The sequence below is a fragment of the Sciurus carolinensis genome, chromosome 2, assembly GCF_902686445.1.
Source record: "Sciurus carolinensis chromosome 2, mSciCar1.2, whole genome shotgun sequence".
Taxonomy (NCBI): domain Eukaryota; kingdom Metazoa; phylum Chordata; class Mammalia; order Rodentia; family Sciuridae; genus Sciurus; species Sciurus carolinensis.
In genome coordinates, this window is record NC_062214.1 from 21062181 (window position 1) to 21078675 (window position 16495).

The window sequence follows — 16495 nt, forward strand, 5'->3', positions numbered from 1 at the left end:
TGCATGTTTTTAAATGGCTATTGTTATTTCATTTGTGACTATCTGCTCATGTCCTGTATACCAGTGCTTCTCAAATTTAATATGCACACAAACCACAGTCACCAGGGATCTTAGGAAAAATAGATTCTGATGTAGCGGGTCTTGGGTGAGGCCTCCATTTCTAATCAGCTTCCAGGTGCTGCTGGTGCTGCTGGTGTGTGGCCTACACATGAATAACAAGCCTGCATATTTTTTCTTAATGAAAGAGCATTTTATATAGTAATAACAATACATTGAAACAAATGCTTTCCTGGGTTATTTGTCATCTAGCATTATGATCAGTCTTGCCCTGGTTTTTTATCTGTTTGTAGTCAAGTATGTGAATCGTTTCCTTCATACTTGTGGATTTCAAGTCTCCTTACTCTCTAGAAACTTCGACCCCTTTCCTCTCTGCCATCTCCCTATACTGATTACACTGCCATTCCGCCAGGAGGACAGTAGAACCAGAAAGCTTGTTCCAACACAAACAGAAACAGAGCAAAAATGAGGAGTAGGGCTAGCATTTGCTCAGTTCTGCTCTGTGCCTTTTCTACCACAGGCAACATGTGCGCTTTATGAGGTGTTCATGGGAAACAGGCTTCGAGCAGCTATGCTCCGACTCTTTCCTCAGCTTCTCATGACACTGCTCATCCAGATTCACCACAGCATCGGCCTCACCATGTCTGATGTTGCCATCCCAAGTGGCCTGCACATAGAACAGGAAGTGTCAACAGAGGTCACGCCTTTGTGGTAAGTCCTTTATGATTTCATTATCAATCACTGGGCACTGTGGTGAACACGAGGATAGCCAAGATGCAGTCCCAACTGTGAGGGAGCAAAGAGTCAGCAGCCCTCACGAGACAGAGATGAAGTGCCAGGAGCTGATCTGGGCATTCATTGTTTGTCTTTAGTTTTCCTGGAACCAGGGTACATTTGGTTATGTGAGTCCAGATGCCCTGAAAAATGACGTGTGATATCATGCCAGCCCTTTGCTGATAAATCAAGTAGAGACAGAGACAAGCACAACAGTTTGAACTTATCTCCAAACCTGTACTGATCCAGCAAAATGATTTTTCATTTCTGCCATATTGCATAGATAGTTTTAGTTCCCCTTCAGGGTCTCAGTAGAAATTTCTTAATGTTACTATGGGACATGAATTTCTTTCAGAGAATGTGCTATAATGTGAAATAAATAAGATCACCTAAGAGTCAGTTTACCCAAGTTCTTGTTCTCATTCATCCATTTAACCCAGAGCAGATCTGTTGTTCTGTGCCTCAACTTCCTTGTCTGTATGTGGTGTCAGGCAAGGTGGTCTCTGAGGACCCTTCCAGCTTTGAGATTCTCTGATGCCCAGGCCAGGATACCAGTTCAATGAGTAGTTTTTGTAAAAGCAGTGAGGATAAATGTTACAGAGTGTAAATTTTATCTCAATAAAGATTTTTTTTAGCATCCCAGTTCATTTGTTTTATCATAGATTTTCTTCCGAACTCCTAGGAAATAAAATCTAGTTAGATTTCTTATGCAAGAATTATCTTATGGGGCTGGAGTTATGGCTCAGTGGTAGAACATTTGTTTGGCATGTGTGAGGCCCTGGGTTTGATCCTCAGCACCACATATAAATAATTAAATAAAAGATCCATTGACAACTTTAAAAAAATTAAAAATAAGTAAATAAATAAAAAGAATTATCTTTTAATGTATCTATTCTTCTATTTTTATTGGTGCATTATAATTGTACATAATTAGAACATATTTATACATGCAGATAACATGTTTTGGTCAACTCCTTCCCTAGTACCTCCCCTCTCCCTTCCATCCTCCCTTCCCCTGGGCCCCTTTCTCTACTCTAGAGAATTTGTTTGAAGTGCCTTCAAGTTGTTAGAGCAGTAAGAGTCTCTGAGCAATCTAGCAGAGGAAGAATTAGGGTCCAGCATTCTCCAGGTCTAATCCTCCCCAGTGAGAACAGAGTGACTGTGTGCTTACGAACTAGTAGGAGCTGTTCTAGTCACTGCTTTGTTTGACTTAGCTTCGCAGTGCAGGCTACAAAGACTCTCCTCCTCAGAACATTGTGCTGGCAGGAATTCAACATCATGGAAAAGAATAAAGGATGGACTCTTCTGGAAGAAAAAGATTGCCATCTTCAGGGAATATCACTCCTTGCCAAGTATGACTCCCTTGTCTCGCACACACACAGCCTACTCTAAATCAGCATTGCTTTAGCTCTTGTGTGCCCTTTAGTTACCATAGCAACTAAAGCTGGACAACCTGCTCATAAGTCTGGGCAATATCCAGACTGCCTGGCATATTTTTTGGAGATCCCGGCCCTGCCATAGCCTCCTATATTCCTGAGCTAGGCAGCAAGTCCAGAGGGTCCCACCCTGAGAAAATGCCCTCTGTGTGGGAGCATGTCTGAAGGTCATTCTGTTGATGTTGTGGTTTGCAGTGCATTGCTGGAAAGAAATCAACTCCTTGCACATAAGGTCATGTACCTGTTAGTGCCTTTTCTAAACCGAGGGAACGATAAGCACAAACTCACATCTGCAGGCTTCTTTGTGGAGGTAAGACTCATTCCCTGATGCTGGGTTCATGAAGCCCATAAAGCAGCAGTGCCTACCTTCCTAGGCTATAGCCACCATAGTACCATGTGGGGGTCCATTTCATGCATGCAATAGAAACATTTTCAGATTAAAACACATTGAAATGTGTCTCCACACTTTCATTATTGGGTATATCTTATGTATCTGCAACATAAGCATCACCCTGTAGTGTGTGTACTGTATCGAAGAGATTTCAAAGTGAAACATATTTTGGAGTTGGTGGGAAGGTACTCCTTTCATTAAAAAGGGCTTCAAGATCATTTATTTGGCTGATTTTGAGTTTTTTTTCAGCTTCTCCAGAGTCCTGTGGCCAGAAGACTGCCAAGCACATATTCCACTGCCCGCTTGAAGGACTGGCTGAATCATGAAAATGACACCTTTAAAATTCTTGCCTTGAAGGGACTGTGCAATCTCATCAGATATCAGGAGATGGTAGGAGGGGCCCAAATCACTGATTGTTAAGTCATAAATAGAATACCCCCAAAAACATACCCAAGGAACTGAAAACAACTTAAGAGGAAAATTGGGAAGCCTGGAGACATGAGTGGGTGGAGAAGGTCTTTCTTCCTATACAACCTTTTTTACCATTTGAATTTTGTATTTAGGAAATAGTCTAGTACTGACTATTAGAAAATCAGATAAATGTTTTAAAGTCAAAGTCACATTTATTCATAGTTTTTGAAACCTGCAATTTGTGCAGAGGTGTACTCATTATTATCACACCCTGGACAACATTCAGGTGTCCCTTATGCCTTGTATCATGTTGCCCTGTGGAATAATGGGATAGGCCTTTGATGTGCTGTCAAGATGCCTGTCATCTAAGACAGATCACTGACATTCATGTTGGAAGAGATCTCATTTCCCATAGGCCTCCCTAGAAAAGTAGGCCTCACTCAGAAGAGATGAGTAACCCAGGAGACTTTAATTTTGTCACTCAAGTTCTGTTTCTTTTATTTCAAAACATATGTGAGCTGGGGTTATGGCTCAGAGGTAGTATACTCACCTAGGACACATGAAGCCCTGGGTTCAATCCTCAGCACCATGTAAAAATAAAGTAAAAAGGTATTGTGTCCACCTACAACTAGAAAATATGTATATTAAAAAAAAAGAATTAGGGGCCGGGATTGTGGCTCAGTGGTAGAGCGCTTGCCTAGCATGTGTGAGGCACTGGTTTCAATCCTCAGCACCACAAAAAATAAATAAGTAAAATAAAGGTATTGTGCCCATCTACAATTAAAAAAAAATTTTTTTTAAGAATTTTAAAAAAAGTATATATCTAAAGCAAAAACGACAAATGTTAATAAGGCTTATTCTGATTGATTAGATGCATTAATGTTTATTGTTTTATTCAACTTACTTTTTAAATATATATATTTTAAAACCGAGACTGCTTCCTTTTAGGAATATCAGAAAAGCAGAATCACAATTCAGAATAGAAAGGACCTCAATAAAATTCTGCTGAATTCCTGCCATAGTCTTTAATATTCTGTTTAGATACCTTCCACACTGCCCTGGACTAACATTCCACTTTCTGGCAGTGTTAGGAGAGCTCTCAAAAGGCCAGGGCCATGTCTCTGGACCTCCCCCACCTAGCCCCACTTCTGTCCTATGAGGTAGCTCACAACAGCTCCACCACCTCCTCTGCATATCAGGCCTGCTCATACTGAGGTAGGGCCATCATACTCCCTTTGCCTGAGTACTGAGTGAAGGTGACAGCCCTCTCCCTTTAGTACCAGATGGCATGTCACCAGCAGAGGTGGTGATGTTCTCCCTTTGGACACACAGAGTGAAGACATAAAGAGCCTGTTGCCGTGCATCTTAGACAGCTTATGTGAAACCAATGAAAAGATTGTTTTGCTAGCCATTCAGGTTCTCCTGCAACTCGTCAGGACAATGGATTTTACTACACTGACTGCCATGATGAGGACCATATTTTCCTTATTTGGTGATGTAAGACAATAAGAGAGGAGGGACTTTCCCTAGGGGGAGGGTAATTGGCATAACAGAGTAGAAACTGGGATAGTAATAGGTATGTTCTAGTTTATATAGAACTTTTTACTTTCAGAGCACTTTTCAAATCTCTCAGGACCCTTCCAGGCAACCCATGATGTTGGTAGAGTTGGAATTAATGTTAATTTTTCAGATTTAAAAAAAATTTGAAACATAGCAGCTTGCCAAGGTATTACCCTGCTTTGTGGGATGGAGAAAGAGTTTGTATAGGAGAAAACATTGTATTTGCCTTCAAGGAATAACAGGACTGGGTCAAGATGATAGACTATACTAATGTCCTTGTCTCAAATTCCAACATTTTTCCCAAAAGAAACACACAGAGCACATTGACTAGCATCCTTGGAACAGTAAAATGTGCCACGGCTGGGATTTTGAATGTTAGTAAAACAGCTTGTGTGAATGGTTAATGCCAGTATCAGACATAAACTCTAACAACAGGTAGGATTGTGCCCAGTTCCCATTGTGGAGTGAGGGGACAAGACAGAATGCAAATATCAGGTCTGACTCCATCCACATGTATTGCCTTCAGCTGCACGTAGCTAAACAGCCCCTGTTAAGACTGACATTTCAACCCACCTGCAATTCTTATAAGCTGAGCATGAACATGTTTATCAAGTTGTATTCCTGTGGTTGCTCCCTTCATAGGTGAGACCTGATGTTCATCTTTTCTCCATGACCCTCTTTGGAGCCTCCATAAAGTCTGTAAAGCCCACAGATAAGAAGGGTGTGGAGAACCAGGTCCTGGACAGCTTGGTCCCACTTCTTCTGTATTCTCAGGATGAAAATGATGCAATAGCTGAGGTAATGCCTGCCGTCAACTTCTTTAAGCCCCAAATAACTCTAAATTCACAGCCAACTCTGTAAAAAAGGACTCATATCTTTTTTAAAAAAAATATTTTTAGTTGTAGATGGACACAATGCCTTTATTTTTATTTATTTATTTTTATGTGGTGCTGAGGGTCAAACCCATTGCCTCACACATGCTAGGTGGACACATGACCCCTGAGTCACGACCCCAGCCCAGGACTCATGTCTTCTGAGGGCAGGGACTTTGTAGTAGCATCTTTGTTCTCCATTTTCTCTGATGCAGTGGTACATTTCAATTATTTTACCTAAGTGAATTGTGTGAAAACGTTTACTCCTGTTTTTTGTGTAGTAAACTGTGGTCCTTCATGGGTAAGAATGATGTATTAACCCTCACTGTAGCCTCACCCCAATTTTCAGCCTAGCACCAAGCTCTAAACACAGTGCTCAAATCAACAGGCTTTTTTTTTTTTTTAATGACAACAATAACATTCTATCATCTTTCTTCTTTCATTCCAAGAACTGCCTCATTATTGAGACAAATAACTAGGTTGGGGTTAGATCAGTGAGAGTAGCCTTGACAATCTGGAGAAGCTGTTTCCTCCCCTAAATCTTCCAAGGGTTTTTTTCCTTAAGAATCGTGGTTTTCCATGGAAGCCATCCTCTTAATTGGGTGGTGGGTGGGGAGTTGAAATGTCGTTATCTTTAGTTCTGTCACATACATCAGAAACCTATCCAGTCTGTGGTGCTAACCATGACCACCATTGCATCATCCCAGGGAGTTGGATTTAGACCACCAGGACTCTGGAAGAATGCTGGGGCTCCTTCCTCTCTGTGCTCCCCTTTACTGAAATGGAAGTCCAGGTTGCAGGTTCAGAAACAGTTTGGAAGATTGCGGTCCTTAGCACCTTGGAGTGAGGAAGGTTTATAGTTGTATACCCATAACATGAAACATTTCAGACCCCAAAAACAGTAAAGCAGAACTTGCTAACCGGGTGACAGGGAGTGTGTCCTAGGAGACTTGAACAGCTCTCTGGAGGTATTGATACCATACCCCTGCCCTTGGCAATTAGACTTAGAGCAGCCAAGACTCTGGGATTATTTCCCTTCAGACCTTGAACAACCTCTAGCCATTCTCCAAAGCTTGATGGTAGACTAAGCAGAGAGGAAGGGGTCTAACATAAATCAGGTCAGGAGTCACGGGCACAGAGATCATAATAAGCGCCCATAAAGCAACCTCCGTGCTAAAAGTAAAACAGGAATAAGTTCTACATCTTTCCCTTACAGAATTCTCTCAAAATTGTCATCCTAAATTTGTTTTTATAATTCCTGTGGTAATATCGTTCCTGGTTTAAAACCATGTACATTGTATCATTCTCTGTGTCTTTCAACATCTTGCTTTTTTGTTTAATGTTGTACTTATGAGATGTACCCATGTTGTATAGCTCTAGATAATTTATTTTCACAGCTGTATGGAATTTCATCAGATAAGTAACCTACAGTTTATCCCCTGCTTCAATTCCAGGACATTTAGACATGAAATTTTTCAAATTCCCATTATTATAGCACTGCAACAAGCATTCTTGTACATCTCTCCTAGTATATGTGTGAGAATTTTTTGTGGGCATAAACCCAGAGGGTTGTATCTGCATATCTTTGGTTTACTAGATTTTTACAAATTGCCAAAGTATCTGAACTACTCTGAACTATTGAGATGAGCTCTGTTGCATTCATGAAAATGAAAAGGTGCCATCTGGCTCCAGTGAACTAATTTTTATTCCCATCTATCCCCAAGGGAATTTTTGTGCCCAAATATCTGGTGGGCCTGGGATAAAATATTTGCTTGGAGACTCATCAGAGGTGTTGTGTGGTTCCTGAGCAGCATTTTGAGAGCAATGAACTAGAGAAGAGGCCCCCTTGCTAAATCAGCACTTGAGAGTTCCTTCCAAATCAGAGATGCCACAAAGCTGGCACAAAGTCAGGAGTTACACTTCCCCATGTAGAGTGATGGAAAAATGACTTAGGAGTAGCAAATAGGGGCGGGGCCCTGTCCTAGAGCATGGTAAGTGGGAATCCTGCTGGAATCTCTGATCTGGGTATCACGCCTGACACCAGGGATTTCTGCAACCTCCCCGCAACCCTGGAGGGTTTATGCCTCCCTTCAGGGACTTTTGGGGAAGTTGGAGGAGGAGGGCAGGGTTCTGGTTCCTTGGCATCCCTCCCCTTACTCCACATAGGGAAATCCTGAGCTTATCAACTTTCACATTAAACTTTGTTTTATTGAAGAAAGATTACTTCAGCTTAAAAAATGTTTGAAAATGCTAATCAATGATCATCTTTTTCACAGGAGAGCAAGCGAGTTTTAATGATCTGTGCTCATTTCCTAAAGTGGAAGCTGCCCCAAGAAGTGTACTGCAAAGATCCCTTGTATATCAGACCTACTGAAGCTGGAAAAATCTGCAGATTTTTCGTATGTGAGAATTAATGGCTTTGTCACCTCTTCAACGTGTTGACATACCTAGTATTTTTAATATTTATTTTAGTCAAAGATAGACACAATGCCTTTGTTTATTTTTATGTGGTGCTGAGGATCAAACCCAGTGCCTCATACGTGCTAGGCAAGCACTTTACCACTGAACCACAACTCCAGCCCCATACCTAGTTTTTCTGACATGGTTTTTTAATGGTAGAATGTGGCATTCAGGAAATATTGCTCAACACATTTCATACCAGCCCATGAATCCATGAAATGCTTTAAACTGTGGATCTATTTTCTATAGTTCTTTCCCAATTGAGTCACAAATTCACTTCCTCTTACCAACCTTCCTCACAAATTAGACTGGTACACTCTTGGGAGCCTGCTAATCTGGTTCCGGGGTTACAAGGTCAGGTTGATAGTATTGTTCAGAAAATTCCACATGGGCTTAATTGAAATGGAGTTATATATCACTATATATCACTAATCCTTTCCTTGATATGGTAGATCATCTTATTCCCCATGAAAGCATGTTTAGGGCACCCCACCCAAAGACTGCCATGCAGTGTGGCTGTGTGCGTGATGGCTATGGCAGTGGGCCCAGATAGCACCTCCAAGATTCAGCAGAGCTCATCATAGGGGCAGGCTGACCAGGGAAGTTCTGGAGGCCCATTCTTGGTTTTCTAGAAATTGTTTATAGAACTATCTGGATTCCATTACAAAGTCCCTAGGACTGACTGACTATTCCTGGAAATCTTCCATATGTCTAACCTGTGTAGGACCCAGAGTGGTTTCTTCTGATCAGACAGGAACCCCCATGTGCAGGCTTTCCACTGAGGATTCTCTCTGACCTGCAGCCAAGCCTATAGCTTAATGCACTAATAACAGTATTTCCAGCAAGAAATTTCAGTGCTCTTGATGGATGAGACTACAAATTGTTCATGTTAAATCATAAGCTCTATGAGAACAAATTCCTGTCCTCAACTTGTCTCTCAGGTGCCTGTCCTTGTAAGGGATCCACTGAGAGGTACATCCATTCACCCAATAAACAAAATATACCCAATGGGCAACAGGCCGTGGAGAAACCAAGGTTTAAAACCTGCAGTTGGAAGCTTGCAAGCTAGTAAAGGAGATAAAACCTACAGAAATGAATAGAAGCTGGAAGTGGAAAATAACATGCACCAAGAAAGGAACACCTGCGAAATGCTCAGAGCATCATTAGGTCAGACAGGGACGTGGTCAGGGAAGAGGTCAAGGAGGAGCTTCGAGAGCAGAGTCCAGGGAAGCTAGGATGCTTCAAAGGCATTGCAGGTGATACCCAGCATGAGTGGGGGTGGCAAGGGATTTTCAGAGGATTTAGCTTTGCACAGGGGCTTGTTACTTTGGCGTACTATTTTCATGTCCACTGATAGTATTCACTAGTTATATCAAGCTCTACTGTACTCTGCCTCTGTATCTGATACAGACCCTGACCCTGGAAACTCTGATGAGATTGATCAAAACAGTGCTGCTACTTTACTGCTTTGTACTTTTATTTTTCCCCCGACTTAGGGAATAAAATGCAGGGGGAAAATTGACATCCTAGCCCAAACTCTGATGTACTCCAAGAACACAAAACTTCCCATCAGAAGAGCGGCAGTCTTGTTTGTAGGTACAAAGAAAATTCTTTCATTTCTATAGTCACTTTTATCCTGTACTTTGCCAAATTGTGTTGTTGAGTATCCCCATTCTTTTTGAAGATGTCTTTGAAAATACTTCTAGGAGAAAGGAGCTGTGTTATCTATATATAAATATCAGACACTTGGAAGTCCAGTTTTTAGAATTTAACTATCAAAAAGCCAGTTCTGCCAGCTGCCTAGATGTTTTAATGATAATAACTCACTGATTTTATCCTTTCTTTAGGGCTGTTATCAAAATACATGGATCAAAATGAGCTCAGTATAAAGGGTACTGACTGGATACAGCATGGTAAGTGATAACACTCCTTGGATTTGGGATGTACCCATATTTTGGAAGGTATCTGAGGCCATGACTCTGGGCAGTCATAGCTCAGACTCTGTCATCCATGGATCCTGAAAAAGGATCCAGACAAAACCATTGGTAACCTCAGCTGAATGAGTCTCATCCCAGTCCAGTTCCCCCTTTAGGGAAAGACATGACCCTGTTTGTCTGGAAACTAGCTTTAATGAACATCTTGGGTCAGTTCCTAAATTTTTCTGCCAGGAAATAAGGCATAACCTAGAAAGACAATCTTTGTAAATTGATGTGATACCTCACAAATACCAGAGATGACTGCAGCTCTCTTTTCTACAAGTAGTCATCCTGTAAGGTGTAGGACTTGGCAACAGAAATGTTTTATAGTCATATAAGGCAACTACTGTCTGCAAATGTTTTTGGAATTTTCAGTGAATGAAAATTTTCTGTAATTGTACTGCTCTGCAGGGTTAGTACTCCAAGAATTATTTATTTCCACTTAAGAAGTAGTTCTACAATAGGAAAATGCCCAGAAATGCTAAGTCTCACAATCCAGAATTATTTTCTTGAAAACCAAATTAAAATCCTGAACAATCCACTACTTTTAAAATAAAAACATGTAAGTTGCCAAATGAGGTGGCACATACCTGTGATCCTAGCAACTTGGGAAGCTGAGGCAGAAAGATTACAAGTTTGAGGCCAGCCTCTACAATTTAATGAGACCCTCAGCAACTTACGAGAGATTCTATGTTTATATATATATGTTTACATTTTAAAGCAGCTAGAGGCTAGTCTATTTAAGAAAATCATGCCACTCTTCTCTAAGGTTTCCCATTTCTTCATAGATATCAGAAAGAAGGAAGAAAGGAACAAACCATGCAGATATTCTATGGGATAGAATTCTACATGGCTGATTCTAACCATTAAAAGGAAATTATTTCTAATCTGAAACATTGGGGAACCAAAGTTCCTTTTCCATTCAAAAGTTAATTATATAGGAGCTTTAGTGTATGTCTATAAAGTTGTATACATATATAATAGGATAAATCAAAGAAATCATCATTTCTAGGTCAAAAAGAGTCTAATATCAGCAATCTCATGTGGTTTAGCCTAATGGAATAACCCCACACACTCCTTCTTCCCTCATTGGGGCTTATCTGCTTTAGGAATAGGATATTTGGCAGGACGTGATGGCTTATCCTGTCATCCCAGCTACTCAGGAGGCTGAGGCAAGAGACTCCAAGCCTATAAGATCAAGACCAGCCTGGGCAACATAGCAAGACTCCATCTCAAAAAAATAGAACAAAGGAAAAAAATAGGGTATTCTTTTAGAAATAAACTTAGGTCATTTACCATTTTTAATTTTAAAGCTAAATTAAACAGAAAAAAAACAACATCAATTTAAATATCAATTTAAACTGATTTATGACAAATTAAAGTTTCAGTTCTTTAGATTAAAAATTGATGTCTGTTCTTTATTCTTTTTTATTTTTATATTTTGATTCATCGTACACAAATGGGGTACAACTTTTCATTTCTCTGGTTGTACACAATGTAGAGTCACACTGTGTAATCATACATCTACGTAGGGTAATGATGTTTGTCTCATTCCATTGCCTTCCCTCCCCCCTTCCCCCTCCTCACCCCTCATTTCACTCCACACAATCCAGCATTCCTCTATTCTTCCCTTACCCACTCCCTGCCCCTGTTATGTGTATCATTATCCACTTATCAGAGAAAACAAACGACCTTTGGTTTTTTGGGGTTGGCTTATTTCACATAGCATGATATTCTCCAACTTGCTCTTTATTCTTTCAAACATGTAGACACAGATCTAAGTGCAAAAAATATTTAGTTGTAGATAGACACAATAGCTTTATTATTTATTTTTATGTGGTGCTAAGGATCAAAGCCAGTGTCTCACACGTGCTAGGCAACACTCTACCACTAAGCTATAACCCTAGCCCTAAGTGCAAAATCTTTAAGAAACTAAAGACAGGTGAAATATTCCACTTTGGAAATAAACATGACAAACTTGAAGGCTAAAATGCTACTTAAGACATAAAAGCCATAAAAGCTCCAAACCATAAAGAGGACTTAGCTTTTTTTTTTTTTTTTTTTTTGGTACCAGGGATTGAACCCAAGGGCACTTAACCACTGAACCACATGCCTACTCCTTTTTATTTTTTATTTTAAGACAGAGTCTTACTAGGTTGCCAATAGTCTGGCTACGTTGCTGAGACTGGCTTCAAACCTGTATTCCAGGCTGGGGTGTGGCTCAGTGCCTAGCATGTGTGAAGCACTGGGTTCAATTCTCAGCACCACATATAAATAAAAGAATAAAATAAAGGTCTATAACATCTAAATATATATATATTAAAAAAAAAAACCCTGCAGTCCTCTGCCTCAACCTCCCAAGCCTCTGGGATTATAGGCATGTGCCACTGCACCAGGCTAGGACTTAGCATTTTTGAGAACTTGGAGAATTAGATCTTAATAAGGAGTCTGTGGGCACAGTGAAATACACCCACAGTGGTACACATGTATGCCAGTGACTTGGAAGCTGAGCAGGAGAATCACAAGTTCTAGGCCAGCCTGGGCAATTTCAAAATAAAAATTAAAAGGACTGGAGAGGTAGTTCAGTGGTAGATTGCCCTTGGGTTCAGTCCTCAGTACTGTTAAAAATAAAAAAGAGAGAGAATGAGAGGTTTTTCTAAGTAGATATCAAAGACAGATCCACAAAATGGAAGGTTATATTTGTTTACATATTTTTTGTTTGTTTGCTATACTGGGGATTAAACCCAGGGACTTGCTACAACAGAGCTACAGCCCCAGCCCTTTCTATTTTTTTTAATTTTGAGACAGAGTTTCCCTAAGTTGCTGGGGCTGACCTTGAACTTTATTCTCCTGCCTCAGTCTCCCAAGTCTCTGGGAGTACAGATATGCTCCACTGCACCTGGCTTCATAAAAAAATTTTAAAACTGACTTTGAAAAAAAAAAAAAACAAAAAGAAACAGACAAAACTGAAAATCAAATAACAATATGAAAGTAAAAACTTCTAATACGATAAAGAGTTAATATCCTTAAAACAAATCTGTGCCTTCACAAAAGCAGCAAACAAAATGAATAAGCAATTCACAGTGGAATTACAAATGCCCAATACCTAAAAAATATTTGATAATACTAGTAATCGGAAGTTTGTAAAATAAAGAGATGCCCGTATGTGCTTTTCTGTCAGTTATTCTCAACACTGATGTATTAAAAGGCACTGATAGTGTACACTATACTTATATGAACATAAATTGTTCAACTTTTTTAAAGAGAAGTTTGAGAGTATATATCAAAATCCTTTAAAATAAGCATATACTTTGATTTATCAATCTTCTAGGATGTTAACTTATGAAAATAAATAATTACAGGAACGTTCATTTTATTGTTATTTAAATTTTTTTAATATTCTTTTAGTTGTCAATGGACCTTTATTTTATTTATTTATATGTGGTGCTGAGAATCGAACCCAGTGCCTCCACACATGGTAGGCAAGGGCTCTACCACTGAGCTACAACCCCAGCCCTCATTTCGTTGTTATTTAGAATAACAAATGAGAAACATTCTAGACTAGAAAATAAATCATAGCATGCCCATATTGTAGAATCATATATAGACATGAAAATATTAAACAAGAATTTCTAAATGACTAAATAATGATTAGAGATCTTTGAGTAAGAATCAATTACAGGATCATATGGTTTCATTTGAACAAAGAATAAGAACATACATCTATAAATAATGCCTAGAAAAAAGACCGGAGAGATAAATCCTCAAGTAGTAGTGGTTAGTTGTAGGTGATAGGATTATGGGTAACATTTATTTTCTTTTAGTGCTCACATATATTGTCTAAATTTTCTACACAATGAGCATGTATTTCTTTTGCAATAAGAAAATATAAAAAAATAAAAATTTAAGAAAATATTCAAAAAGGACGCCAGGCCCTTGGTTCAATCCCTGGCACCATGAGAGAGAGAGAGAGAGAGAGAGAAAGATAGACAGAAGAGAGAAGGGAATAATGATTTAAGTTACATTTAGGACACAGCAGCCTAGAGGGTGACATTAGACATGGTTTGGAAGGACCAGATGAATTGACTTTAGGTGGACTACTTATGATGTGACTATTGTAGGAGTACACTTTGGAGCAACTCAGAAACAGTAGGTTTTGTAGGTCTAAATTGGAATCCATTCATCAATGTTTACACTTTCAGACAGTGTCTTATAAAAAGTTGGCCTCTGGACACAGAGGCTGTTATATCTCGAGCAGAGCTCCTTTCCAGAGACCTCAAAGGACTTTTAGGTCCAACCTTGGTTTTCTTGCCATTTAGATCTGAGAGAGATGCTACAGGACCCTGAGCCTTCTCTGCGCATCATCACCTCCCAGGCTCTGTTCCGAGTCCAGAAGGTAACGACTGAGCCAGAACCTGAGCCAACAGTTTGCTGGTTGAGGAAGCTCATGGGCTGTCTCCCTACCTAGAAATGCAAGGTAAGGTAAAAGCCAACCCTTTCAGATGCTCTTCAAGCAACTAACGCCTACCCGCCACATTTCCAAACTTCAGCCACTTCCACCTATTTAATTACCTCTGGCATATTTTTTTCTTCTGTCAAACTCTTTAAGTAATTAGAATACGCAATCCTAATTTAAATTATGCAGTCTTGATTTAAATTTTCAGATAACAGTGAAAAACATAATGAGTTTTTAAGGCATGCCAGAACATCCATAAACTTCCAGTCTTGATAAACAGGTGTCTAGAACCATGTCAAGAAAGAGATTCCAGCTGGGCACAGTGGTGCACACACCTGTCATCCCAGCAACTTGGGAGCCTGAGGCAGATGGATGGCAAGTTCAAGGCCAGCCTCAGCAACTTAGCAAGGCCCTCAGCAACTCGGCGAGATCCTGTCTCTAAATAAAATATAAAAAGGTCTGGGGATGTGACTCAGTGGTTAAACGCTCCTGGTTTCAATCCCCAATACCAAAAAATTAAAAATTAAAAATAGAGATTCCAGGGTTTGGGGTATAGCTCAATGCAAGAGTGCATGCACGAGTGAGCATGCATGAGGTCCAAGATTCAATCCCCAGTACGAAACAATTAAATGTTGCAATGTCAGTGTTGTTGGCTCTTTTGTCAAGGCTACTTAATTGTCAACAATCTTAAGACTAAAATACCAGTCCACTTTTGTGGTTTCATATTTAATAATTTATTTTTATTAAATCCCTATGGCTTTTCTCCTTCCTTTCTCTTTCTCTTAAAATCCTTCAAGCAGGCTAGGTGTGGTAGTGAACACCTGTAATTCCCACTACTCCAAAGACTAAGGCAGGAGGATCACCATTAAAAGGACTGGGGCTGTAGCTCTGTGGCAGAGCACGGTTGAGTTTAAACCCCCAGAGGGCCCCCCCAAAACAGGACAAAACAAAAACTTCAAGCAATAAAAAATTTCTGAAAGATATAATGCTAAACCTATCCCAATTTCACTCCTTTCTTCCCTCTTTTTCCTATTTCCTTATTTCCTCTCCTATAACTGCTGTCAGAATCTCAAATAGCTCTAGGATAGAAACTATTGCTGTTGAGTACCTACTGCCTTCTAAAAGCATAGGTGGAGAACATTTTCTTATAAGCAGAAATTTTCTAAGAAAACGATTAGTTTATGTTTGGTGAATACCTTCATAAGCCATGTGTGGAAGGGTGGGAAATCCCTAAGGGGCGCACTTAACTAATTAGAAAGGGTCACTGTTGGTCTAATTGCCAGGCTATTGTTTGGTTGAGGAACATAACCTAAGAGCCAGAGCTGACCTGTGTAGGGCAAAGGGAGGCCTCTTGGAGGTGGTATGGGAGGGAAAGGAAATGGAATGATTAGCAGATGAAGAGACACACCCAGTAGTTAACTGCATTGGTTTGGTTGTATAGTGAGCAGCATGGATCCTTGTTCACCCTATCCACCACCTTCCACCCCATCCCTCTGCCAGGGTATCTTGAGGAACAAATTTCTCCATGATTCATAGTGAGTTAGATTAGTTTTGAGGGTTGTGACAGTGGGCCAGGTGGGGCTTCAAAGGGGATCACTGCCCAAAAGGTCTTTGTATGTGGGGCCAGCAGGTGCTTGAGCTAAACCCTACTTGCTTTTGATGGATTAAATCTTCACCCTCATGCCATAACCAGCATGGCCAAACTCTTGGTTCTGGTGAGGGGCAAAGGGGGATTGGAAAATGAAGAATCACAGATTTTGAAGATGAAGCTGGGATCAGGTGGAGCTCTGCTCTCTGATGGAGCTGCAGATCTGAAGAGTTACACCAGCAATCTTTATTTATATATGTCTCATCAGGTTAAAAAGGATGCAAGCATTATTCTTTGTATTCAGGAAAGTTACAGAAACTAGGACATCTATGTAGCTTTTCCTCAGTTGCAACCCATTGCAAAGTGCAATGTTAGGAGCTTTGTGTAGCTCCCAAGAAAGTCCATTGTTAACAGTTACTGTAAAACAGGCAGGAACTGAAGAAGCAGAGCTGGTGAAACACTGTGGTTGTCTAGCATAAGAATTCCTTCCTTCCTGGGAGCTGTGTGCCTGAGA

General features: G+C 40.1%; 1 protein-coding gene across 4 annotated transcripts in view; it reads left to right on the forward strand.

Annotated features, from left to right (window-relative positions):
- Nucleotides 1–16495, forward strand: part of Mroh8 (maestro heat like repeat family member 8) — a 59893-nt gene that overhangs the window by 41963 nt on the left and 1435 nt on the right. Inside the window, exons 14-23 of one of the 4 annotated variants that reach the window (XM_047540580.1) lie at nucleotides 578–768; nucleotides 2046–2183; nucleotides 2463–2577; nucleotides 2908–3048; nucleotides 4402–4566; nucleotides 5272–5427; nucleotides 7778–7900; nucleotides 9458–9557; nucleotides 9809–9874; nucleotides 14257–14414. In XM_047540580.1, coding sequence (XP_047396536.1) covers nucleotides 578–768; nucleotides 2046–2183; nucleotides 2463–2577; nucleotides 2908–3048; nucleotides 4402–4566; nucleotides 5272–5427; nucleotides 7778–7900; nucleotides 9458–9557; nucleotides 9809–9874; nucleotides 14257–14405 — 1344 coding nt within the window. In that variant the 3' untranslated portion in view covers nucleotides 14406–14414. Of the gene's footprint in view, nucleotides 1–577; nucleotides 769–2045; nucleotides 2184–2462; nucleotides 2578–2907; nucleotides 3049–4401; nucleotides 4567–5271; nucleotides 5428–7777; nucleotides 7901–9457; nucleotides 9558–9808; nucleotides 9875–14256; nucleotides 14415–16495 lie in introns of those variants that run through there. The other 3 variants (XM_047540582.1, XM_047540581.1, XM_047540583.1) reach the window with 3 other exon arrangements.